The sequence below is a fragment of the Narcine bancroftii genome, chromosome 5 (genome assembly GCF_036971445.1).
Source record: "Narcine bancroftii isolate sNarBan1 chromosome 5, sNarBan1.hap1, whole genome shotgun sequence".
NCBI classification, from domain to species: domain Eukaryota; kingdom Metazoa; phylum Chordata; class Chondrichthyes; order Torpediniformes; family Narcinidae; genus Narcine; species Narcine bancroftii.
The window spans coordinates 10872981-10900106 of record NC_091473.1 but is presented as its reverse complement, the minus strand read 5'-3'; the positions used below and the strand labels follow the sequence as shown (position 1 = coordinate 10900106).

General features: G+C 44.7%; 1 protein-coding gene across 1 annotated transcript in view; it reads right to left on the bottom strand.

The window, feature by feature from the left end:
• The window catches only part of LOC138763106 (mitochondrial mRNA pseudouridine synthase RPUSD3-like), a 28077-nt gene extending 1576 nt beyond the window's left edge, over positions 1–26501 (bottom strand). The window contains exons 1-9 of the mRNA XM_069936763.1: positions 26383–26501; positions 22534–22662; positions 19732–19892; positions 13700–13744; positions 9698–9788; positions 7857–7964; positions 4545–4629; positions 1344–1470; positions 195–334 (exon numbers count right to left, since the gene is read on the bottom strand). Coding sequence (XP_069792864.1) covers positions 195–334; positions 1344–1470; positions 4545–4629; positions 7857–7964; positions 9698–9788; positions 13700–13744; positions 19732–19892; positions 22534–22661 — 885 coding nt within the window. The 5' untranslated portion in view covers position 22662; positions 26383–26501. The remainder of the gene's footprint in view (positions 1–194; positions 335–1343; positions 1471–4544; positions 4630–7856; positions 7965–9697; positions 9789–13699; positions 13745–19731; positions 19893–22533; positions 22663–26382) is intronic.
• Positions 26502–27126: the final 625 nt, after the last annotated feature.

The window sequence follows — 27126 nt, the reverse complement described above, 5'->3', positions numbered from 1 at the left end:
CCTGCAGATTCAACTTGACTGGCATAATTCCAGCATTTTGTGCAGTTTGTTTTAGATTTCTAGCATCTGCTGTTTCCCATGTGACCTACTTTACCTGCCCAGTGTCCTCATGACTTTCACCTTTACCAGCTGAACCCCACTCTACTCTGGCCTCAGCCTTCCCATTAGTGGCATCACATCCCGTTTGTACTTACCTGAGTTTGAGGAATGACAGACTCCAATGGAAGGCAGAAGGGAACTCCAAGAACCTTGCCCAGACGCGCCGAATATACATGATCACCAAGAACAGCACAGAGTTTGACAGAGAGGTGCACTTGCAACATGCTCTCAAAGGCTAGAAGGAAAATGTATTTAAAACAAGGAAAATAACCAGGAATATAATAACCACCTGACCCCATTGTAATTTCAGAGAATGCACTTTAACAAGTCTTTGCAATCACTGCAACTGTTACAAACTGACTCAGGCTAAGACGGGCTTACAAGTGAACTTAAATAATAATAGATTTAGCATTTTCAAACTTTATAAGTTTGAAACTTCAACTTTAGTAAGTTGGACCTTGGAAGCAAAGCTGAATCAGTCTAAGAAACTTTTTTTTCTCCAGTTATTAAACTTTTTGCAGTGAAAATCTATCAGAAATTACTCTTCCATCTCTGCCAAAAGCAGTATGATGAGAGTTTATTGTAACACATAAGTATAATGTATTGCTGCACTGTAGCCAGATACACAAGACAGATCAACTAGAATAGTATGTATTACATTACCTTACACAATAAAGATAATCAGCGGAGAAACACCAAGCCGAATGCCTCCAGGTATAAGCTTTAATAACAAAACGATAAACCCACAGTTTTTTGCAGCCGATTCCAACTGCTAATCTCATGGGGTCTTGAAACATTTCAATTTTTGTTTTACATTAAATTTAGACATACAGCACGGTAACAGGCCCTGAAAGACTTTTACGTGCCATTAACTTACATCCTAGTACATTTTTGAATGGTGGGAGTGCTCGGAGAAAACCCATGCAGACAGGGGGAGAACATACAAACTCCATACAGATAGCACAGGATTTCAGCAGTGGTTCATTTCGGTCATTGATCGTCTTCCTGAAAGGTACAGGTGTCAAATGCTTACTTTCACCTATATTGGGTGCTTAACTACGGTAAGTCAGAATTAGGTAGTTCCATTCCATTTTACATGGTCACACTCCCCACCCAACTATGGGTCACTGTTCCTATTTGTTTTCTCTGCTTTCTCCTGCATTACAATTTGCAGGACCAGATGGTCTATTTCCACATATCAATGGACCAGCAACATTTTCATAGTAAATATCTGAAAGACTTACTTGTAAGAGGCAGGAGCTGGACTAAAGCACAACCATTTGCAGCATCCAGTACTCTGTACCGTGTAATTGCTTTCTTTGCTTCTTTCCGTTTAAAGTTTCCAGGAGTAGGGTGAAACACAGGAACCACCTATTGCCATAACAAAGTATGCTAACACAATTTCACAGTATGTATACAAGTCTAGTCCAGTGTTAAAATTGGAAAATGCACACTGATTCTACCATTCACCTCTGGACCAGGGACAATTACTTTACAGAGGACAGCTGAGCTACCATCCCACACATCTTGGGATGAGGAAGGAAACTAGAACACCATGAGGAAGCTCACAGGGAGAACATGCAAACTCCACACATATAGTACCAGAGATTAGGATTAAACCCAAGGACACTGTAGCTGAGGCAGCCACTGTGCTGCCCATGTATACCACGGAATGGCATCATCTGCTGGTTTACCTTCCAAGTCTCTGTTGTGTGTGTGAAACCAGTTTGATGGGTCCCAAGGGTAACGAGTCTGAACAGTAGTGTTTTATTTCAACGTATAGGGGAGTCACAACAGGGGTGAAAGACACACACACTGGACTAAACGACACACTCGCAACCACTCGCGGGTAGAAGGCTTTACAATCAAGTTACCACACAAGAAACCCACCACCCCTTGCTATCCCTGGCAGTAATGGCTCTTATCTAACTACCCTATGGACACGAGGCATTAAATAATACAGCTCCCAACCCTTTGTCAGAGCACGCCTTACCAACAATCCCCCAGCACTGCTCACAGATCTCAACCTGGATTGGAGCTCGGGTTCGTCCCAGGACAAAAAGAGCATATGACCCGTGGGCAAGGTGTCACCTTGATTGAAAGGTGAAGTAACTTCCGATCAGGTTACAGAAGGAAAGGCTACATGCCCTCCACAATACACACTCCCACCAGGCTCCAGATAGAGAGGCCATGTCCCTCCACAATCTACACTCCCACCAGGTTCAAAACTGAGAGGCCACGTACCTCTACAATCTACACTCCCAACAGGTTCCAGACAGTGAGGCGACATGCCCCTCCACAATTCCACCATGTTCCAGGCGGAGAGGCCACGTGCCCCTCCATAATCCTCAGTATCACCAGGTACCAGACAGAGAGGCTACTTGTCCCTCCACAATCCACACTTCCTCAAGGTTCCAGTCAGAGAGGTTACATGCCCCTCTACAATCCACACTCCCACCAGCTTCCAGATGGAGAGGCCAAGTCCCTCCACAATCCACACTACCACCAGGTTCCAGAAGAAGATGCCACATTCCTCCACAATTCACACTCCCATCAGGTTCAAGACTGAGAGACCACTTACCTCTACAATCTACACCCCCACCAGGTTCCAGAGAGGCGACATGCCCCTCCACAATCAACATTCTCACCAGATTCCAGAAGGAGGCAACATGACCCTCCACAATTCACACTCCTATTAGATTCCAGAAGGAGAGGCTGCATGTCTCTCCACAATCCACAGTCCCACCAGGTTCCAGATGGAGAGCCCAAGTCCATCCACAACCCACATTCCCACCAGGTTCTAGATGGAAAGACTACATCCCCCTCCACACACCAGGTTCCAGATGGAGAGGCTACATACCCCTTTACAATCCACTCTCCCACTAGGTTCCAGACGGAGAGGCTACATGCCCCTTTACAACCCACTCTCCCATCTGGTTCCAGAAGGAGAGGCTACATACCTCTACAATCGACACTCCCACCAGATTCCAGACGGAGAGGCTACATGCTCCTCCACAATCCACACACCCACCAGGTTCCAGACGGAGGGCTCACATGCTCTATAGTCCACACTCCCATCAGGTTCCAGGAGGAGAGGCCACATTCCCCTCCACAATTCTCACTCCTACCAGGTTCCAGACGGAGAGGCGACATGCCCCTCCACAATCCACCAGATTCCAGACGGAGAGGCTACATGCTCCTCCATTATACACACTCCCATCAGGTTCCAGGTGGAGAGGCCACATGCCACTCCACAATCCACACTCCCAACTGGTTCCAGAAGGAGAGGCTACATGCTCCTCCACAATCCACACTCCCACCAGGTTCCAGAAGGAGGCTACATGCCCCTCCACAATCCTCATTCCCACCAGATTCCAGACAAGAGGCTACATGCCCCTCCACAATCCACACTCCCATCAGGTTCCAGAAAGAGGGCTCACATGCCCCTTCACAATCCACACTCCCACCTGGTTCCAGAAGGAGAGACTACATGCTCCTCCACAATCCACACTCCCATCAGGTTCCAGACGGAGAGGCCACGTTCCTCGACAATCTACTCTCCCACCAGGTTCCAGACAAAAAGGCAACATTCCCCTCCATAATCCACACTCCCACCAGATTCTAGATGGAGAGGCTACATGCTCCTCCACAATCCACACTCCCATCAGGTTCCAGGCGGAGAGGCCACATGCCCCTCCACAATCCTCACTCCCACCAGGTTCCAGACGGTAAGGCGACATGCCCCTCCACAATCCACATTCCAACCAGGTTCCAGAGGGAGAGGCTACATGCCCCTGCACAATCCACACTCCCATCAGGTTCCAGGCAGAGAGGCCACATGCCACTCCACAATCCTTACTCCCAACAGGTTCCAGTCGGAGAGGCTACATGCTTCTCCACAATCCACACTCCCACCAGGTTCCAGACGGAGAGGCTACATGCTCCTCCACAATCCACACTCCCACCAGGTTCCAGTCTGAGGGTTCACATGCCCCTCCACAATCCACACTCCCATCAGGTTCCAGTCTGAGGGCTCACATGACCTTCCATGATCCATACTGCAGTCTCACAACACCAGGATTGAGAAATGCACTGTTGTTGTTCCTTCTTTGTCAATAGATCATAATTCTGGAACTCCCTACCCAGGTATAATGGTACTATCTTCACCTCAAGAACTGCAGCAGTGCAAAAAGCCAGTTTATCATCATCTTAACATGAGCAATTAGGGTTAGATAATAAATGCATTTGCAGAAAAGACTAGCTCCCAAAGACAATGGTTCAAGTGGATTGACAACCTCTTTCATACAAGCTCCTTCCAATGATGGAGAATCACCTTAGTCGAAGAATAATAAGAGAATATTGCTCTTATTATACTTTGACGTTTTCTTTTGGTGTATGCATTGTGTCATGGAAATCAGAGGGGTGTATAACAGCCAGAAACTTACTAGCTTCTTCTCACCAATATTCTGTAGTTTCAGGGCAACACGGATTTCACCCTCTGTAGGTTCTGGAATACCCACCGTCACTGCACTGTTAGGGAACAAAAGTACAGAAAATGCACAATCTCAGGAATAGAGTCACTGGTGCACAGAGCTCTGGAATAGTCGGGTTTATTTACACCACCTTCATATGCCATGAAATTATAATTTCAACCTTATACTATAATACAAAAGAATCAGGTACAATAACATTTTGAAACGGTTACAAAAAATATCTTGGGAGTTGAAGAGAAAACTGTAGATGATGGATATTCTGAGGCAGCTTCGGGTGGCGCAACAATAGGAGTAGAAAGTTTGACTCAGGGCAGCAGAGACCCAGGTTCAATCCTGAGCCCAGGTGCTATCTGTCTGCCTGTTTTCCCTGTGATTATCTGGGTTTCCTCCGAGTGCTTCAGTTTCTGATATCCCAAAGAACTGCAATGCTTGATAAATTAGCCACTGTAAATAGCCCCTGGTGTGTAGTGGAATAGTTAACTCTGAGGGTAACTGATGGGAATTCAAGGAGAATAAAAACATTGGATTAACACAGTGTAAATTGATGGTTAATGGTCAGTGCAGGCGGATTGGGCCAAAGAGCACAGTTCCCTCCCTCTGTATCTCTCTTTAAAATTGTCATAAAACTACGATGTGCTAATGTTTCTAGTTACTTTTCAAATACTATTACATGAGTTGAGAAACTTAAGAATCATGGATATAATTCTTAAATTGTTCAAAGCCTAGAAAACAAAGGGAATTAGTTTACTGACATTCCTTCACACCTCCTCTTACAAAATGAATGACACACAGCTCCTTAAATACATTAATTTTCCTTGCAACTCATTTTACACTTTCATATCTTTGTTCAGTCAATGTGGGTTTATTGTCAAACAACATACAGATGGACTAAAATTCTTACTTGCTGCAGCCAATCAGCACACAAGATACATCAGCTAGAATAGTAAAAAATAATTCCACAAATGCAAAGACAAAAACGATAATAAATATCAAAGGATATTTAGTTAAGTATTCACAGTTCTTTCTTGCACAGAAAGTTCTGACCATGAGTTCTTCCACTATCTCTCAACCACACCTCTATCCACCATTCAAATCTGGACATAAGAACGTAAGAAATAAGACCAGGAGTCAGCCATCTGGCCCGTTGAGCCTGCTCCGCCACTCAATGAGATCATGGTTGATCTGATAGGCTCATCTCCACCTACCTGCCTTTTCCCCATATTCCTTTTTTATGTAAAAATCTATCTAACTGAACCTTAAATATGTTTAATAAAGTCACCTCAACTGCTTCCCTGGATGGAGAATTCTCTCTCTGGGAAAAACAGTTTTTCCCCATCTCTGTCTTAAATGTACTCCCCTGAATCTTGAGGCTGTGTCCCCTAGTTCTGGTCTCAAATACCAGTGAAAAAAATTTTCCTGCCTCTATCTTATTAAAATTACACTCATTCTTCTGAATTCAAGTGAGTATAATCCCAGATGATTTAATTTCTCCTCATAGGTCAACCCCCCTCATCTCCGGGATTAACCTGGTGAACCATACTCTGCCTCCACAGGTGAACCACAGACTGCCTCCAAGGCCAGTATATCCTTCCTCAAATATGGAGACTAGAACTGCACACAGTACACCAGGTCCGTCCTCACCAGTACCTTGCATAGTTGTAGCATGACCTCCCTGCTCTTGAATTCAATTCCTCTAGCGAAGGCCAACATTCCATTTGCCTTCTTAATAACCTGTTGTACTTGCAACCCAACGTTTTGTGATTCAAGCACAAGCACTCCCAAGTCCTTCTGCACTACAGCATGCTGCAGTCTTTCACCATTTAATTAATAATCTGCTCCTCTATTTTTCCTACCAAAGTGGATGACCTTGCATTTACTAGCGTTGTACTCCATCTGCCAGTCCTTTGCCCACTCACCTAACAGCTATATCCTTTTGCAGCCTCTCCACATCCTCTGTATAATTTAGTATCATCTCCAAACTTGGCTACACTACACTCTGTCCCCTCTTCCAAATCACCAATGTAAATGGTGAATAGCTGAGGGCCCAGCACCGACCTCTGTGGCACTCCACTTAGTTCAAGGCATCATGTTATTACATGAGAATAATTATTTAAATTTACATTTTTTAAAAATTATTGCTTCAAAACAAAATTGATGCACAACACATTTGAAACAGGTGAAAAGCAGCCTGCTTTGACACATGCTACTTACAGGACAAACAGTAAAAGTCCTGTCACCCTAATGTCTAGTGATATTCAGTTTATGAGAATCCCTTGGCTGTACTAATTTACAAGTTGTGCCAGTTGTGTTCTTTGTGCTCAGAAGCTGGACTTTTCAATATTTAAGTTGTAACAACCTGCCATCCTCTGTACTCATAACATAAACTGCTTTCAGGTGCATTCTCCACCATGAATGTGCCTGCAGAAGTGGATACAGCCCTGTGGAATGGTCTTTCAGGTGGCAGCCCTAAAAGCGATGTGCTGTCCACCTGAAAGGGACAGCTGTAGGAGGGAAGCCTTGGAGCACACTCCGGGCTCCTGTCAGCGCAGGATGTCAGGGCTGGGGCGGCCAGCGTGGGACGTCAGGGCAGGGGCAGTCAGTGCAGGACTTCAGGACAGGGGCAGCGGGGCTGTCAGGTGCATGGACGGGGGGCTGTCAGGCGCGGGGAGGGGGGCTGTCAGGCAGCGGGGATTTGGGTCGCCAGCTGATTGTCATCAGCCCGCCCCCAAGCAGCCACTTTCAAGCGGCTGCATTCAGGTGCCTCGGGGAACTGCTCAGATGCGGAGATTATACCTCCTGGAAGAGGGTTGGTGAGTACTCTTCTGAGCTGCATCAGGCTCTTTCAGGTGGCCTCCTGACAGCCGCATTCGGGTAGAATATGCGGCTTTACATCGGGGTATTCTGGCCACCTGAAAGCAGCTTTACAAACAGCAAAACTCCTTGCACTGATTAATACTTAATTTGTAATAGTTCTATTACCCCTGTATTTAGTGATCCTGTTTCTAATAGTCACATTGTGGCACTTAATCAGGCTATTCTTTATGAATTAACTTTCATATGTTGCAAGTATATTGTAAAACAACACTAATGAACGATATCAATTTCAACATCTCTCAAAATCCCAATCATAAAGCTGATTGGTTGATAGGTACTGTCACAAGGAGTTGTTCTTTTGATCAGTTTTTATGAACAAGAACCCAAGATTTGATAAGCAAAGTTTTATTTATGAGCTATTTAACATATGCATAATAATTTAGCTGTTACCAGTAACTTGTAAATGTTTCCTTCTTCCTGCGTGCCTGGATGAAGGCATCCTCAATGTGTTTGGTGGTTTGGTGACAGGTGGAAAGCAAAACCAAACCAGAATAGTCCCTGTGAATAATGCAGAACTGTCAACTGCAAGTAAGGCTGTTTAATGAAGGTTAACTGACATGTTTCCATTCAGGTTATGCAGCCCACTCATTTACCATGTGCAAATTACATCATACAACTGCACGTTATTAATGTTGAAGAATTTGCAAAAATTAGGATTATTTCAGCAAGATACTTTGCTATGTGAGGCTCCTACATCTGGTTGCAAAAATGGCATGTAGTCAATATTGCTTATCACTGGTATTACAGGTAGTCCCCAGCTTACGACCACAATTAGGACCTAAGGATCGGCTGTATATTGGAATGGACGCAAGTCAGAATCTCGTCCACGCACATGGAGCACGAAGTCTTAAAGATAACTTTTTAATCATATGTTTTTTTCATTGTAGTCTTAGGTATTTGACAAACTATAACAGGGATACAGGGCACATAAGAGCCAAAATGTGCATACTTACCGTGTTAGTCAGTGTTCCGAGGTCCATAGGCTGGGCGCAGCCATCTTTATTCCTGTGCGCATGTGTGAGTCTTCATTGGCGTATGTGTGGTGGGTTTGTGTACTGGAGTTCAGTTGGCATATGCGTGGTGTCTTCAGGTACAGGAGTTCGGTTGGCGTATGTGCGGTGGGTTTGCGTATCAGAGTTCAGTTGCTGCATACGCAGTGGGTTAGTGCATTGGAGTTCAGTTGGCGTATGCGTGGTGTCTTCGGGTACTGGAGTTCGGTTGGCGTATGTGCGGTGGGTGTGCATATCGGAGTTCAGTTGGTGCATGCACGTTGTGTTTGCGTATTGGAGTTCAGTTGCCTCATGCGTGATAGGTTCATGTATTGGAGTTTGGATGGTGCATGCGTGAGCGTTAAGGGCGGGAATTAATATCATCAGGGTGATTAACTCTCGCACATGCACCAACCAAATGCTTGGTTTCCTCCCACCTTTCAAAATGTACAGGGATATAGTTAATTGGGGTATTAGGGCAGCATGGGCTCAGGGGCCAGAAGGGCTCATTACCATGCTGAATGTCAAAATTAAAAAAATTAAAAATAACAGGTCTACTTCAAAATCTTCTCTCATATGTAATGCACCATAGGATTGCAAACAGGCTAACATTGCTCGGTCATGTACTTCATATCAGCTTCTGTAGGTGTTCACACTACTTCAGCATGTATTCTGAACCTGTGTCTAGCTGTGCAGACAACCTGGTTCTGGACCTGTGTCTAGCTGTGCAGACAACCTGATTCTGGACCTGTGTCTAGCTGTGGAGACAAACTGGTTCTGGTCTTTTGTCTAGCTGTGCCAACAACCTGATTCTGGTCCTGTATCCAGCTGTGCAGACAACCTGGTTCTGGTCTTGTGTCTAGCTGTGCCAACAACCTGGTTATGGTCCTGTATCCAGCTATGTAGACAACCTGGTTCTGGTCTTGTGTCTAGCTGTGCCAACAACCTGGTTCTGGTCCTGTGTCTAGCTGTGCAGTCAACCTGGTTCTGGTCTAATGTCCAGCTGGCCAACAACCTGGTCTTCTTTGGGTATCTGCCCTACTCCAATCTATATTTGGTCCTGTCTGCATTTTTGAACTACTCTGGATGTACTTTGGCCCTGAATAAAAATTATTACACACTGATTCCGCATATATTTTGCAACCTCTAAATTCCATTCCAATTCTGTATGTACAACCAGTTTATTATCTTGCAGTATCGTTCCACAAGGATAACTAATTTTTCCATGAAGAAGCTACCTACCTGTGACTTGCTTTTACTATATGGAGCTCTTCAGAAAGCTGCAGTTTCTGCTGAAGATCTGGAAGCATTGAAGTCAAACAAAGATCTCCACCTGACGTCCATTGAGGGAGAGAAAAATGACATGCTTTATGTTGGTATGGACATAAATAGGAGGAGAAAGAGGACACTCAGTCACTTTGATCTTCTCTGCTATTGACTAAGATCATGACAGATATCATTTCAATTTAATGTTCCCAATTATTTCCAATCCCTATTATCCAAAAACATTTTTGTTTCAGCCCACATTATATTTAAGGCATGAGCTGCCATAGCTCTCTAGGAAAGATTCATAACCCACTGAAATAAGAAATTCCTCCTCAATCAATCGAAATTGGATGATCCCTTTCTAAGACTAAGACATCCTGTTCTCAGGCATTAACAGCATTTACTTTTTCAAGTCCCCTCTGAATTGCAACATTAAAAATCTCCCCTTTATTCCACTCCAGGGCAACATTGCCCTATCTTTCCTAATAAGACAACCCTTCCATTCTAGGAGTCAATCCAGTGAAAGTTTTGTGCCTCACCTCCAAGGCAAATACTTCTTTGTTAAGATCTGTCCTGCTGCAGCAAGCCTTCCTTGCATTTCAAGTCCCTTTAAATGTAGGCCAATGGTCATGACCAGAATTACACATACTTAAGCAAAGATCTGGACCCACTGCAATTCAGTATGAGGAGAATGGGTATGCCACCGAAGATTCTCTACAGTTGTACCGTGGAGAGCATTCTGGCTGGTTGCATCACTGCCTGGTATGGAGGCGCCATCTTTCAGGACAAGAATAAACTCCAGAAGGTTGTTAACTCGGCCTGCGACATCACAGGCACCAGACTCCGCTCCATCGAGGACATCTACATGAAGCGGTGTCTTAAAAAAGCAGCCTCTATCCTCAAAGATCCTCACCATCCAGTCCATGGCCTCTTCACTCTGCTACCATCTGGGAAAGGGTACAGGAGCCTCAAGACGTGCACTCAGTGGCACAAGGATAGTTTCTTTCCTGCTGCCATCAGATTCCTGAATGATCAATGAACCAAAGACTCTGCCTTACATTTTGTGCACTATTATTTTTATAGTAATGTTGTAAGATGGTTATAATATGAATGTTTGCCCTGTGATGCTGCCATAAAACATCGAATTCCATGACAATAAATTCTGATTCTGATTATCTAATTTTTTTTACGATTTATTGCATCTGCCCGCTAACTTTGTATTACTTGGAAAAGATAGCCCTGATCTCTCTGAGCACAAATAATTTAAATACTGTGCTTTTCTATGCTTTCTACCAAAGTAGACAGCTCCTAATTAGAATAATACCTAGTGTCGCCGAAAATGTTCTCCCAGAATCACAGTGCGGCTTTCGCGCAAACAGAGGAACTACTGACATGGTCTTTGCCCTCAGACAGCTCCAAGAAAAGTGCAGAGAACAAAACAAAGGACTCTACATCACCTTTGTTGACCTCACCAAAGCCTTCGACACCGTGAGTAGGAAAGGGCTTTGGCAAATACTAGAGCGCCTCGGATGCCCCCCAAAGTTCCTCAACATGGTTATCCAACTGCACGAAAACCAACAAGGTCGGGTCAGATACAGCAATGAGCTCTCTGAACCCTTCTCCATTAACAATGGCCTGAAGCAAGGCTGCGTTCTCGCACCAACCCTCTTTTCAAACTTCTTCAGCATGATGCTGAACCAAGCCATGAAAGACCTCAACAATGAAGACGCTGTTTACATCCAGTACTGCACGAATGGCAGTCTCTTCAATCTGCGGCACCTGCAAGCTCACACCAAGACACAAGAGCAACTTGTCCGTGAACTACTCTTTGCAGACGATGCCACTTTAGTTGCCCATTCAGAGCCAGCTCTTCAGCGCTTGACGTCCTGTTTTGCGGAAACTGCCAAAATGTTTGGCCCGGAAGATCCTTGCACCATTTCATCGGATGCAAGGATCGACAACGAGATACACAACAGACTCGCCAAGGCAAATAGCACCTTTGGAAGACTACACAAAAGAGTCTGGAAAAACAACCAACTGAAAAACCTCACAAAGATTAGCGTATACAGAGCCGTTGTCATACCCATACTCCTGTTCGGCTCTGAATCATGGGTCCTCTACCGGCATCACCTACGGCTCCTAGAACGTTTCCACCAGCGTTGTCTCCGCTCCATCCTCAACATTCATTGGAGCGATTTCATCCCTAACATCGAAGTACTCGAGATGGCAGAGGCCGACAGCATCGAATCCACGCTGCTGAAGATCCAACTGCGCTGGGTAGGTCACATCTCCAGAATGGAGGACCATCGCCTTCCCAAGATCGTGTTATTTGGCGAGCTCTCCACTGGCCACCGAGACAGAGGTGCACCAAAGAAGAGGTACAAGAACTGCCTAAAGAAAGCTCTTGGTGCCTGCCACATTGACCATCGCCAGTGGGCTGATATCGCCTCAAACCGTGCATCTTGGCGCCTCACAGTTCGGCGGGCTGCAACCTCCTTTGAAGAAGACCGCAGAGCCCACCTCACTGACAAAAGACAAAGGAGGAAAAACCCAACACACAACCCCAACCCACCAATTTTCCCTTCCAATCACTGCAACCGTGTCTGCCTGTCCCGCATCGGACTTGTTAGCCACAAACGAGCCTGCAGCTGACGTGGACATTACCCTTCCATAATCCTTCGTCCGCGAAGCCAAGCCAAAGAACTTACAAACCCAGGTATGTTTTGAACAGTGGAAGGAAACCAGAGCCCCAGGGAAAAACCCACGCAAACACAGGGAGAACTTAGAGACTCCTTACAGCTGGCGCTGCACCGGCATTGTACTCACCGCTACGCCAGTGGTTCTCAACCTCTTTCTTTCCACTCACATCCCACTTTAAGTAATCCATATACCGTCGGTGCTCTGTGATCAGTAAAGGGTTGCTTAAGGTGGGGTGTGGGTGGGAAGGGAAGGTTGAGAATTACTGCTCTAGACCCAATTGTGACTGAAATATTTTGCTTGAGAAAAATTGTCACAGGTCCATTTCCTTTGGAGTTATGCAACCCTGTACATATCGAGTCAATGAGGGATGATTAAAACAGTGGCTTTCAAACTTTTTCTTCCCATCCACATCCCACCTTACGCAATCCCTTACTAATCGCAGTACACCCGATGGCCTAGGGAATATGTGAGTGGAAAGAAAAAGGTTGAGAACCACTGCTCTATGCTTATCATGATGAAGGGGCTCCAGCCCGAATGTCAGTTATGTATCTTTATCTTTGCTGTAGCAGTGCACTGTTTGTCCAGCTGAATTTCTCCAGCATTGCGTTTTTATTTTATAACTTTCAGAACTATATCCTGATTGATGATTTTCTCTCCCTCCTGGCTCCCTTTAACTGTTTCATGGATGGAGTTTTGCAGTGTCGAGCATCCTCCCATCAAATGATCGCTATTTGTCAATGAGCTTTTGCTTCCTCTGTTTCAATCTACCTGAAGGGACACCTGATTTAATGGCCCCTTTAGCTGCCACACATTATCACCTCCCGGGATTATGCTACTTCTTTTCATTCCTTTCTCCCCTTGGCAATGAAGTCAAGGGGATTAAATAGGCTTATTTATTCCTTTGCATGTAGACAGTGTTAACAGTCTATACACTAGTTATGCCACTAACGTTGCCCTTTAACGTCTTATTACACTGCAGCCAATGAGGAGACGAGCTAGAAATAAATTTCCAGAAACCCACAAATCAAAACTACATCAGAGGGAAGCTCTACTTTAATTTGCTGCTGCTTCTTGGCGGAGGACCAAGTATGCTGGTTAACAAATCCGAGGTTAAAGGCTCACTGGTAAGTGGAACCCTATGTTAGACACTAACTTTTCTGGAAGCACAATGTCCCGTTGTACCATTCATGATACAGTATTATTTTCAATGTACTTATTGATTCAAGCGTGTTAATGAAAAGATGAAAAGCCTCAGATCAGGATTGCATACATCATTACCTGAGATGGAGAGTCCTGGAGGTTTATTAATGGCAAATAGAGGATCTGGTTGAGAAAGAGATAAACAATAATTTGGAATTATATCACTAAAAAAAAACACAGCAGAAATTCTTGCAGAAGTTTATATCTTTCATATGTTGCAATGTCCTAAAAAACATGCATCAAATATTCCTCTCTTGATTGGTCATGAGATATTATGTACATAAACAATCATTGCAGCAACAACATCAAAAATATTTACTGCATTGAATAATGAAATATTATAATGTCCTTCCAATCTTTGCAAACAAAAGTTGTTTCTTCCAAAGGGATTGTATTACAAATATTTCCACCATACATTTTAACCATTGGGAGTTAGACAAGTTCTTCCAATCCACACAACTGTTACTGTATATTTACACAAGGTGGGCCACACTAATGGGACCAGCAATTATTATCTGTTATCAATTATCATCGATTATTATGTGTAATAAGTAGGTGCAGTTGCTGACAGGTCCCGTTGGCGAGCCCTGTGCTATGAAGCCTCCACCAGTTTCGAAGACAGGCGCTGCCAAAAACAGATGGAAGGCCGTGAACGGCGTCACAAAGCAGCAGCCATAGTTATTACAACAATGGACTTCCAGTGCCCCCATTGTGCTAGACTCTGCGCTTCCAGACTGGGACTGCAAATTCACCTTCGTGTCCACAGATGAACTCCACAATAACGTGATTTCTTCAAACCAAAGGATGACCAATATATCTATAAAACCCACAGACCTTAGCTCTGGAATTTCAAAGGAAAATGTCATATGCTCTTAACTCTCACAGCCATTATTATAGATCCAATGTGGGAGCTCGTTGTGAAAACAAAGTGACTGTTACATTTCTGGTATCACAACAAAATCTATTTCCTTGGCCATAAAGCTCCAAAATGAAGCCAAATTAAATAAATGTGAGACTTACATTTTTTGTACCCTCAGATTTTATTTGTTGGGCCAGTCTTTGGACACACTATTCCTTTAAAGTAAACCACATAATCTCATTTCATAGCAAGGTTGGCATAGCGGTTAGCGTAATGCCTTTAAAGTGCCAGTGATAGGGACTGGGGTTCGAATCCCGCGCTGACTGTAATGAGCTTGTACGCTCTCCCCATGCCTGCATGGGTTTTCTCCAGGGGAACTGGTTTCCTCCCACCGATAGAAACGTGCTAGGCGTGTTGGTTAATGGGATGTAAAATGGTTGACACAGAATCTTAGGCCAAAATAGCCTATTACCTTGCTGTATGTCTACATTTTTAAAAATTCATGTATGCTATTCATGAGGGTTAGGGAAATAAACAAAAATTGCAGACACCATAAGGTCCTCTCCTTGTACCCAATACACTCTAGAAATAAACAAATATGCCTGGTAATATCCTAACATAACTGGTGCATCTTAATATATATTTAAAAGAAAACTGGCTAAGAAGTGACTTGGAAGTACAGGTAGTCAGAAGTGAAGCACAAATGTCTGCAGACACCGTGGTTGAAGTAAAAACACAATGCTGGAGCAACTCAGGAGGTCAAACAGTCTCCTTATAGTCATGTGCCATATAATGTCCATTCAGGCAACACCCGATCATAGATACGTCCGTAATCCAAAAATTATTCAGTTACCACGAGCAAATCCTCAGCAATTTAGAAAAGGCAATCGCTAGCTATAGGTAATTGTACACTGTATACTCACACTGATCCCACTGCCCTGCTCTCTGCCCACAGCCTTGTGTTAGTACCCACATTGATCCTACTGCGCTGCTCTCTCCCCACAGCCCTGTGTTGGTCTCCACACTGATCCCACTCCCCACTCTCTCCCCACACCCCCATGTCAGTCCCCACACTGATTCTACTGCCCTGCTCTCTGCCCACAGCCCCATGTCAGTCCCCACACTGATCCCACTGCCCTGCTCTCTCCCCATAGCCCTGTATCAGTCTCAACTAATCCCAATGCTCCCCTCTTCCCCCACAGCCCTGTATCAGTTCCCACTCTGATCCCACTGCCCCACACTTTCCACACAGCCCTGTATCAGTGACACATGACTTTAAAGCAAAGATAAAATTACATAACTGACGTTTCGGCCTTAAGCCATTCAACCGGAATGGAAAAATGTTGCAGTCATCCAATCAAAAAATAAGGAGGGAGGCATAGGGGGAGGACTATTGTAATAAAGGCAAGAGGTAATAGATGTAGAAAGCTAGGCAGGAGGGATGACTAGATGAAAGGAGAGGGAAGGGGGTAAAGAGCTGAGGGACAGAAGACTGAGTGAAGGTGATGGAGGGGAAGGGAGAGCAGGTTAGTAGAAACTAGAGAAATCAATGATATTGCCATCTGGCTGGAGGATGCCCAGATGGAAAATCAGGCGTTGTTCCTCCAATTTACATAAGGCCATGGATAGACATGTGAGTAAGGAAATGGGACACAGAACTGAAATGGTTGACCACTGGGAGGTCTTCCATCTCTGGGCCTAATTCCACAACTGTGACCCTCAACTCCCTCTCCCCCCCACCCCCCTCTCCCCCCCCCACCCCCCCCCACCCCCCTCCCCCCCACCCAAGACCCTTTCTCCCACTTTAAGCCTTCTTCCTTCTCATGGACACCTTGTCCTGGCCAGCTGCCTGTTCTGGACCTTTTTATCTCCAATTGCCACCAAGACATCAACTGTCTCAACTTCACCACTCCCCTCTGTTGCTCTAATCTCACCTGCTTCAAATGCTCTACCCTCCACTATCTCCGCAACAATCCTAACCACATTAAATCCACAGACAAGGGTGATGCTGTGGTGGTCTGGCATACTGACCTCTACCAGCTCTCAGACACCTCCTCCTATTGACCCCTCCCAAAGGACTGCAGCACGGTTCATCTCCAACCTCATCACCTCTGGTCACCTCTCCCCCACAGCCTCCAACCTCATTGTCTCCAATCCCCGCATGGCCCATTTCTACCTTCTACCCAAGATACACAAACCTAACCGTCTGGGCAGACCCATTGTTTCTGCCTGCTCTTGTCCCACTGAACTAGTCTTACCCAGGGCCGGTGCCAGAGTATTTTGCGCCCTAGGCAATGCCAACAATTTGCACCCCACAAAAGAAAATTAAAGTCCTACCTGCGAATTTTCAGAGGGTTACTGCAGGAATCTTAACAATCCAACCAGGGATTGGTGCTGAACAGGAACTCTGGGGTTGGGGGGGAAGCAGCAAGGGAGAGAGAGGGGGAATGGGGGCGGGGTGGAAGCAGGAACCAAGGAACAGGGGGGGAGGGGGGAAGAGCAGGGACCAGGTAGAGAGGGTGGGGGGAAGTGGGGACTGGGGAAGGAGGGGGGGAGTGGGGATCATGGAGGGAGGAGGGAGGAGAGCAGGGACTGGGGTGGGGTAAAACATGTAGACAGCAGGGAGAAGCGGGGACCAGGGAGGGAGGAGTGGGGACCAGGGGCAAACAGAGCAGAGACTATGGGGGAGGGGTAGGGGAAACAGACAGGCAAGGTGGGAAAGAGGGAAGGATGCACTGGGCTCCATCGACCCAGCACTGAGCCAATGTATGAGGGCACTTGAATCCCTCCCCTGCCCTCAGGGTGTCGCTATCCCGTTGCCCTCCCCAAGCCCCTCACTCACTGGACAGTGCCCCTCCCCCCAAAAAAATTAAAGCCTTACACGACTGTTGCCTGTTGGTCAGGGTACTTGAGCTGAACTTGTCCGACCCTAAATGCACCCCTCCGTGGCTTAATGGTAGCACTAGCCCTGGTCTTACCTTGGCTCTATCTTTTTTCCCCTGGTCCAATCCCTCCTCACCTACATTCGTGACACCTCACATGCCCGCCTCATCTTCTCAGTGGCTTCAGATTCTCCGAATCGGACTGCCTCATCTTCACGATGTTCAATCCCTTTATACCTCTATCCACCACAGAAGGTCTGAAAGCAATTTGCTTCTTCCTGGACCAAAGACCCAAAAAGTCACCCGCTATCACTACCCTCCTCTGCCTGGCAGAACTCGTCCTCACTCTAAATTATTTCTCCTTCAATTTATCCCATTTCCTCCAAATCAAAGGAGTAGCCATGGGTACCTGCATGGGTCCCAGCTATGCCTGCCTGTTTGTGAGCTTTGTGGAGTGATCCATGCTGCAAGCCTACACAGGCAAGATTCCCCCCAACTCTTCCTCAGGTATATCGACAACTTCATTGCGGCTGCCTCATGCACCCGTGAAGAGCTTGTCAACTTCATTCACTTCGCAGACAACTTCCACCCAGGTCTCAAACTCACCTGCTCCATCTCCGAAAACACTCCCCCCTTCCTGGATCTGTCTCCATCTCAGGAGACAAGCTTTCCACCAACATATACTCACAACTAAAGGATTCCATCCCCTTCTCTCAATTTCTCCATCTCCCCCACATATGTTCCCAAGATGAGGTCTTCCAATCCAGATCTTCCGAAATTTCTGCCTTTTTCCACAAACGTGGCTTCCCCTCCACCACTATCGACTCAGCCCTCACCCACATCTTCTCCATTTCCTGCTCATCTGCCCTGGCCCCCTCTGTCCCCATACACTTGTAGAGTCCCCTTTGTCCTCACCTACCACTGCATCCAACACGTTATCCTCTGGAATTTCCAGCACTTACAACAGGATTCCACCACCAGACAAATCTTTCCCTCTCCTCCCTTCTCTGCTTTGTATAGGGACCACTCCCTCTGTGACTCCCTCGTACACTCATCCCTCCTCACCAATCCCCCCCCCCCCACCCTGGCAACTTTCCCTGTGGCTGCAGGTGGTGCCACAATTGCGCCTATACCTCTTTCCTCATCACAGTCCAGGGTCTCAAATGGGCCTTTCAAGTGAAGCAACACTTCACTTGTGTATCTGCAGGACAGATTTACTGCATCCAGAGCTCCCTTTGTGGCCCTTCTCTACATCAGAGAGACTGCTCGTAAATTGGGAGATCGCTTCGCTGAGCACTTTCGCTCCATCCGTGACAGACTTCCCAGTGGCCAACCATTTTAGTCCTGTATCACACTCCCACACTCACATGTCAGTCCATGGCCTTATGTGCTGTCCCACCAAGACCACCTGTAAGTTGGAGGAACAAGTGGTTCTTTTGTCTGGGCACACTCCAGCCAGATGGCATTAACATCGACTTTTCCAGTTTCTGCTCACCTGCTCTCCTCTCCCTCTTCCCTTACCTCAGCCCTCCACTCCCTTCCCTCTCATTTCACCGAGCCATTCCTCCTCCTCCACTTGGTGCTGTGCCCTCCCTCCCCTCTCCACCTATTACGTCCTGCTTTTGCTACCATGGTCCTCCACCCACACCTCCCTCTTTACTTTCGGATGCCTGCCGACATTTTTCCACACCTTGATGAAGGGCTCAAGCCCGAAACGTCGGTCATGCATTTTTACCTTTGTTATATACACCGTTTGATCTGCTGAGTTACTCCAGCAATGCGTTTGGACTTCGAAATAGTGATTGGTTTTGAAATCACATCATACTGTGTAATCAAAGTATGTTCCTAATTAGAAAAGTAAATAACTGGGAAGAACTTGACAGAAGTGGCCTGGTAACTGATCACTTTATCTAAATGATGAGTGGTTCCTCAATGTGTGCAGGATATATTTGTTCAAGAAAAATCAAAACAGGCCTCTGAGCTCATGAGCATAAAGAACCATGGAGGCAAATTTATGCATAACATGGAGTGTATGTAATTTTAAAATTTAAATTTAGACATTCAACACGGTAACAGGCCCTTCTAGCCCATGATCCTGCGCCGCTCAATTACACCCAATTGACTCATAACCAGTACGTTTCAGACAGTGGGAGGAAACCAGAGACCCCGGGGAAAACCCACATAGACACAAGGAGAATGTACAAACTCCTTACAAGACAGTGTGGGATTCGAACCCAGGGTGCTGGTGCAGTAACAGCTACGCCAACCATGTCGCCCAATTCTTGACGGAATCCCCTTCCCAAAATACCACATACATCTTTTGCTTGACATCAAATTATGAAGCTGATTTTACTGAAGTGAACACTCACGTTCTTGGTATACCACACTGGTTGCTATCAGTTTCACAAGCTCTTGTCTGGTCAGCTTCCCAAGCACCAGGATGCCTGGATCCTGGAGGATACTAACAGCTTTATTTCTTTTCACATTCTGCCTTTGTTTGTGTATCTGCACCTTCGGCTTTAGGTTAGACCTGAGTCAGAGATGAGAAAAGCAAAGCTAGACTCCATATCATTGTTATGTCTGCACTCCCAGCACCATGCTGCTCAGAGCCACTGCAATGCTAATAACAATACCTTCAGTCACTCCATTCGCAATACCATTTACAGTTATTGAACAAACATCCTAAATGTATTATCCTCGGCAGATTTTTAGCATAATCCAATTCTGTTGCAAGTTTAATAGTAGTTCTTGATCCAACAGCCAAGAACCCTGTCTTTACATTATTTATTTGCGACTCCAGAACACATAGCCACATCAGTAATAATAGAGAGAATCATATACAGTTATAATTATTAACTAATCATAGTAATAATCAATTTATAGCTTGAGTTCAGTTAAAATTGTTATAACTGACCACACTGCATGTAATCAATCTAATCACCATGCAGTTATTATCGAAACACACAATAAGCTCAGTTACAGACCATCTGCATTACTGCACTGAAATAATAATAAGGTATGAACCCTTAAAATATTAGAAGCTTTTTAAAAAAGCTTGTTGAAAGTCAGTCACAAGGAGAAGTGAAAGGTTAGTAGCAGCACTGGGTTCAGGGGCTCTCACAGACTGATACTAACTGGAGTAAGCATCCTGACTGTGCCTAAGGAGGGAGTCAAAGCAGAGTGTAGGAATGTGAGGAGATAAGGGGTCCTGATGTTGTCGCTGTGTCTGAATTATGTAGCCATCCATTTGTTCTAACAACATTTTTCAAATTTGATGTATAATCATGGAGACTGCAGGTTTGGGGGATAGGAGTGGGGTTTGCTGCTTGTCCTACTTTGAGTATGCTATAATTTTAGATCAGGTGAGTTTGTGACTGATGTCACCTTTCTCTAAATTGCTTGAATGTACAAATACTTGATCCATCCCTTTGTTGGGCGGAGTCCCTAGGAGACTGCTTCAAGTTTGATAGCAGGAGAAAGGGCTCTCACAGGTCGCTGCTACCTAATAAAGCATTAACCCATAGATTTCTGTGTGCTGTGCCTGTTTACCTCAGGAGCGACGAAAACCAGAACCACAGCAGGACACTTTTTTTGCACCTGGATTACTGTGAATATTTATTATCTATTTATTTTATGTATTTATTTGTCTCTTTTAATTCAATTAAGTTTACTGTGATAGATCCCACCCCCACCCCCGGACCTTTTCAGCTGCAACAAGTCTGAATTTCAGTGCATTTTTAAAATGTCTATGACAATAAACTCATTACCATTACTGTACATTTGAAGGGTTCAGTTACAATAATTTAACATAACATAACAATTACAGCACGGAAACAGGCCATTAGGCCCTTCTAGTCCGCACCGAACCAAACACCCCTTTCTAGTCCCACCTCCCTGCACAATGCCCATAACCCTCCATCTTCTTCTCATCCATATACCTGTCCAACCTTTTCTTAAATAATACAATTGACTCCGCCGCCACTATTTCTCCCGGAAGATGATTCCACACAGCTACCACTCTCTGAGTAAAGAAGTTCCCCCTCATGTTACCTCTAAACCTCTGCCCCTTAATTCTTAACTCATGTCCTCTTGTTTTAATCTTTCCTCCTCTTAACGGAAATAGTCTATCCACATCCATTCTGTCTATCCCTTTCATAATCTTAAATACTTCTATCAAATCCCCTCTCAACCTTCTACGCTCCAAAGAATAAAGACCCAATCTGTCCAATCTCTCCCCATACTCCAGATGCTTAAACCCAGGCAACATTCTGGTAAACCTTCTCTGCACTCTCTCCACTCTTTTTCCATTTTAAGTGTATCCTACATTTTGAGTCAAATCTCATCACCTTTCACGTGGGCATTTTAGCTGGAACTTGCAGAGTTCTCAACCTTTTTCTTTCCACTCACATCCCACTTTAAGTAATCCCTATGCCATAGGTGCTCTGTGATTAGTAAGGGATTGCTTAAGGTGGTATGTGGGTAGAAAGAAAATGGTTGAGAACCACGGAGGTTGACCAAGTATCTTTTATCATCAACTCCGCATGACTGATCAATGATCTGAGTTTATAATAGGCCAGGCAGAGAAGGGCACAGTACACTTTAAAAAAAAGTACAGAGAACTCAGAGTGGTGATTGAGAGGGATTTGAGGAGTCTCATGACATTTAAGTATCTGGACAAGCACTTGGGTGTTCAAGACTACAGACCATGTGCTGGTGAATGGGACTGGTGTAGATGGGTGACTGAGTGCCAAAAAAGTCTGTTTTCAAGCTTTAGGACTCTAACTCTAAAGCCCAGCACCAAAAGAAGATGACAGCACAGAAACAGGTCACTTCAGCCCTTCTAGTCTGTGCCGAACCATTTTTTTGCCTAGTCCCAGTGACATTCACCCAGCAGCAAATCGAGTGCTGTTTTGTAATAGTCATACTATGAAGGCTCCAGGATGTCTTAGCTCACCATTAATTTCAAGGACAATTAGAGATGGGCCATACATTTGATCACATCTTGCCAGTGATACCTAAACCCAAGAATAAATAGGAAATCAAAGGTTTTTACTGGTGACGCAATGAGTTTTGTGGACTATTTTCTAAAGTAACAGCTGAAACTGTTAAATATTAAGATGTGTTTGGATATACTAAAATATCTTCATTTTGGAGAGGAAAAGAACACCCACCTGGACACCGCACTGAGACACGAGGATGGGTTGGTTACAAGCCTTCGAATAAGGAAGCAGGACTGTTCCTGTACGACATTGGTCAGGGTCGCACTTCCTATACATACTTGTTTCCATATGTGGTTCATCCTAAATTAAAATCATATCTTCAATCACCATAAAGTTGAAGGAACTCACTGGATGGGACAATGCACTCCCAATAATTCTGTAGGAACCCACAGAAAACACAAATCAGCTAAATTATCCCATTTGTCTGCCAAAATAGCTGAGAACAACTAAACTGATTAGCTGTGGTGAAGTCTTCACGGACAAATGACCTCCAGCTCTGTTGTCAGAATCAGAACTTTTCTCTTAGACATGCAGCATGGTAACAGTCCATTTCGGCCCACGAGTCTGTGCCGCCCAATTCCACCCGATTGACCTACAACCCCCAGTACATTTTGAAGGGTGGGAGGAAACCGAAACCCACACAGACATGGGGAGAACATACAAACGCCATACATACAGTGTGGGATTCGAACGCCGGTCTTGATCACTGACATAGTAAAGGCATGGCACTGACTGCTACATCAACTATGATGCCCCATGAGCATATCACAAAATTTGTTGTTCTGTCTGTTGTATTATAAAGAACAATAAAGAATAAAAAACTGATTTTCTATTCTCATACTTTCACTGACAAGAAAAGCTGATGGCACCATCAATTCCAAGGGTGTCTTCTTCTCAATTCAACTGTGAAACAATGATTATTTCCAATACAAGGTGGCCATGGTAATGGAATTCTTGATTCTCACTTGTCAACATGTAAGAATGGACACAGGCTCAGACTTATCAGATAAATGTTTTAGATGTGGTAAAGAGATAGGAACATTTTTACATTTTACCTGGTAATTTTCTAAAGTAAGGCCTTTTAGGGTGGATTAAGGATTTTTTTTAGAGTAAATTACAGGGACAAAATCCAGTTTATTTTTATTGGGAAATATAGAAGGAGCAACGCCAAAGTTAAAATGATCAATGTGCCAAAAGAAATTTATGGAGGCAAGGAAGTGTTTCGCAGTGACTTGGAAATCAGACGCATATTTAGGTGTGGAGAGATGGAATGCAGAAATTCAAAGTTGAATTCCTTTGGAGAAAATTACATACAATTTAAGAAATAAGTATGTTACCTTTTTGCAAATTTGGAGCCTGAATATGCAAAGTTTAGGGGTAAATATGTAAAAATGCACTTCTAGCCTCTTAAGAACTGTGCTACTCTCCTTTCCCAAACACTGTAGGACCCCAGAGTGCGAACTGACCCATAGAGCAATCCAGGAAACTATTTTCCTCTTTTTATTTCTATATTTCATATAACTATATCATTTATATCTTTCATATAGTTTTTGTTTGAGAGGGAGGTTAAGGGTGGGGTAAAAACCATCATGTAACCATTATAATTTTTTAACAACCAACACCAGTTTATTTAAAAGTATTTACATATATGGAAAAACTTTAAATAAAATATTTAATAGACACAGACGGAAGGAAGTGATCTCATCAGTAGTTTCTTGAACACAATTTTTTTTGTTGGTTAATGGTACAACCAACTTTATCTTTAATCTGTTGGCTGTGCATAGATTGTCTCCTGCAACTCCACAAAAGAAGAACTGAACTTCAAAATGTTTAGCACTATCCAATGAGAGCTGAAGGAGCAGTCATTAACACATCATAAAAATACAAAACCTTTCTTAATAATAAAGATTATTGGGTGTATTCAACACTTGAAAACTTTCTAACATTAAGATTTTGGGGCAGCACAGTTGGCATAGCGGTTAGTGCAATGTCTTTACTGCGCCAGCGATCGGGACCAGACAAGGGTTCGAATCTGTAAGGAGTTCCTACATTCTCCCTGTGTCTGCGTGGGTTTTCCCCAGGGACTCCAGTTTCCTCCCACCATTCAAAATATACCAGGGTTGGAGGTTAATGAGGTGTAAATGGGGTGGCACGGATTGGTGGGCCAAAATGGCCTGTTACCATGCTGTATGACTACATTTAAATTATAAAGGGGCTGGAATTAAATAAAGAATGGGAAACGATTTAAAACACAGTTTGTAGATGCTATTTAATGCAAGCAAAATAGCTTGCCTTTATAATTAGCACCCCAAAACATTTTTATCTCCTTCTGAAGTACTAATTGTTCTAATGTTATGCACAGCAAATGATGTTGTGATAATACCCGAATTAAAGTTTGCTAACTTTGGGTGGCACGGTTGGTGTAGTGTTTACAGCGTCAGCAATCAGGACCAGGCCAGGATTCAAATCCTGCCTGTCTATAAGGAATTTGTACATTCTGCGTGGGTTTTCTACTGGGGGTCCAGTTTCCTCCCACTATTCAAAACGTTCTGGGGGTTGTAGGTTTATGGCCTTTTACCTTGCTGTATGTCTACATTTAAAAATTAAATTAACTCTGATTGCTAAATACTCCCTGTCCCCTTCCCACCATCTATTTCATGGTATATCTTACGTCCACCTGACAGAATAATCCACGTTTGGTTTACATTCAGTGGTTCTCAACCTTTTCCTTTCCACTCACATACCATTCCCTAGGCCATTGGTGCTCTGTGATTAGTAAGGGATTGCTAAAGGTGGGATGTGGTCGAGAATCACTGCTCTACATCCTTAATATTATACCTAAGTGTCAACGTGCCCGAAACATTGGTTACCCTTGACTTCCTCTGGAAGCTGCAAGACCTGCTGAGTTTCTCCAGCACTTTTGTGCATTGCGCTGGACCCCAGCATTTGCTTTTAACTCCATCCAGGTGTCATTTTATGCTTTTGCAAATCTGATTCCAGCAGAGACACGAAGAGTCGAGAAGTTACTCAGCAGATTTGAGTTTAGTTAATTCTTTCCAGTCCATAACAACAGACTCGCCAAGGCAAATAGCGCCTTTGGAAGACTACACAAAAGAGTCTGGAAAAACAACCAACTGAAAAACCTCACAAAGATAAGCGTATATAGAGCCGTTGTCATACCCACACTCCTGTTCGGCTCCGAATCATGGGTCCTCTACCGGCACCACCTACGGCTCCTAGAACGCTTCCACCAGCGTTGTCTCCGCTCCATCCTCAACATCCATTGGAGCGCTCACACCCCTAACGTCGAGGTACTCGAGATGGCAGAGGTCGACAGCATCGAGTCCACGCTGCTGAAGATCCAGCTGCGCTGGATGGGTCACGTCTCCAGAATGGAGGACCATCGCCTTCCCAAGATCGTATTATATGGCGAGCTCTCCACTGGCCACCGTGACAGAGGTGCACCAAAGAAAAGGTACAAGGACTGCCTAAAGAAATCTCTTGGTGCCTGCCACATTGACCACCGCCAGTGGGCTGATAACGCCTCAAACCGTGCATCTTGGAGCCTCACAGTTCGGCGGGCAGCAACCTCCTTTGAAGAAGACCGCAGAGCCCACCTCACTGACAAAAGGCAAAGGAGGAAAAACCCAACACCCAACCCCAACCAACCAATTTTCCCCTGCAAACGCTGCAACCGTGTCTGCCTGTCCCGCATCGGACTGGTCAGCCACAAACGAGCCTGCAGCTGACGTGGACTTTTTACCCCCTCCATAAATCTTCGTCCGCGAAGCCAAGCCAAAGAAAAGAAGATAACCTGCTCTAATAAGAGCGTCACCTTCACATTATTGCATTCTTCCCCTGTTCCTGGGCTTCGCAGAGCTTTCCCTGCATTTTCTATTCTATTTTACATTTGCTACAACTGCATCTTATTTCTTCTTGGGTTAAGTCTGAAACAATGCAATTCCAAAGTTTAAAAATGATCCTTGCAATTGCGAGTGAACAGAGAAGAGGGATCATTACTTGCAGCACGGGGGAGGGATGATGAGGTTGCTCCAGGCCTGCGCTGGAAGTGGTCGGCCCTGCAAGCGGCTCTTCGGTTTCCCGGGACTCGGTGCAATCTGCTGCTGCCGCCGCCGCTTTCCCGGCTACTGTTTACCCCGCTAATTCTCCCCTTTACCCCCGCGGCCCTGGAACACTTCCTTTCCACGGACCTCGCCACTCAACACGCCGTCCAGCACTTCCGGTCGGAAACCGGGGCTTCGAACATTGGTTCCGGTCCTTGTCCAGCTTTTCACACAGCCCCGGGTGGTTAAATCTCATGTCATCTTGCTGTTCGATTCCATAGATTCAGATTTTTGTCCCCTCTGAATTGTTTTTTGAAAATATTTTCCTCGAGCTGAAAATATTTAAAAAAAACTTTATTGGAAACTGCAAGAACTGATGGCTAATCGATTGGGGCTCTTGCAATTTTCCAACATTCAATTGATCAGGGAAAAAAGACGGGAATTCTTGAATAATTTTTAACATCTGTTTAAAAGTAATGCATTACACCGATCAACGAGAAAGGGACCTGTCTTTTGTATATGTCACTTCACTTGGAGCAGATTGTGAGATCTGTTCCTGTTTTCTTGAATTTCCATCCCAATGCCACCTTGACTGTATGCCTTGAGGGCAAAAGTCCTGGATAATACATGCTAGGCTACGAGATGGTCAAATGACGTTCACACCAAGTTATTTTGGTTAAAATATATTCAGGGCAGGAAA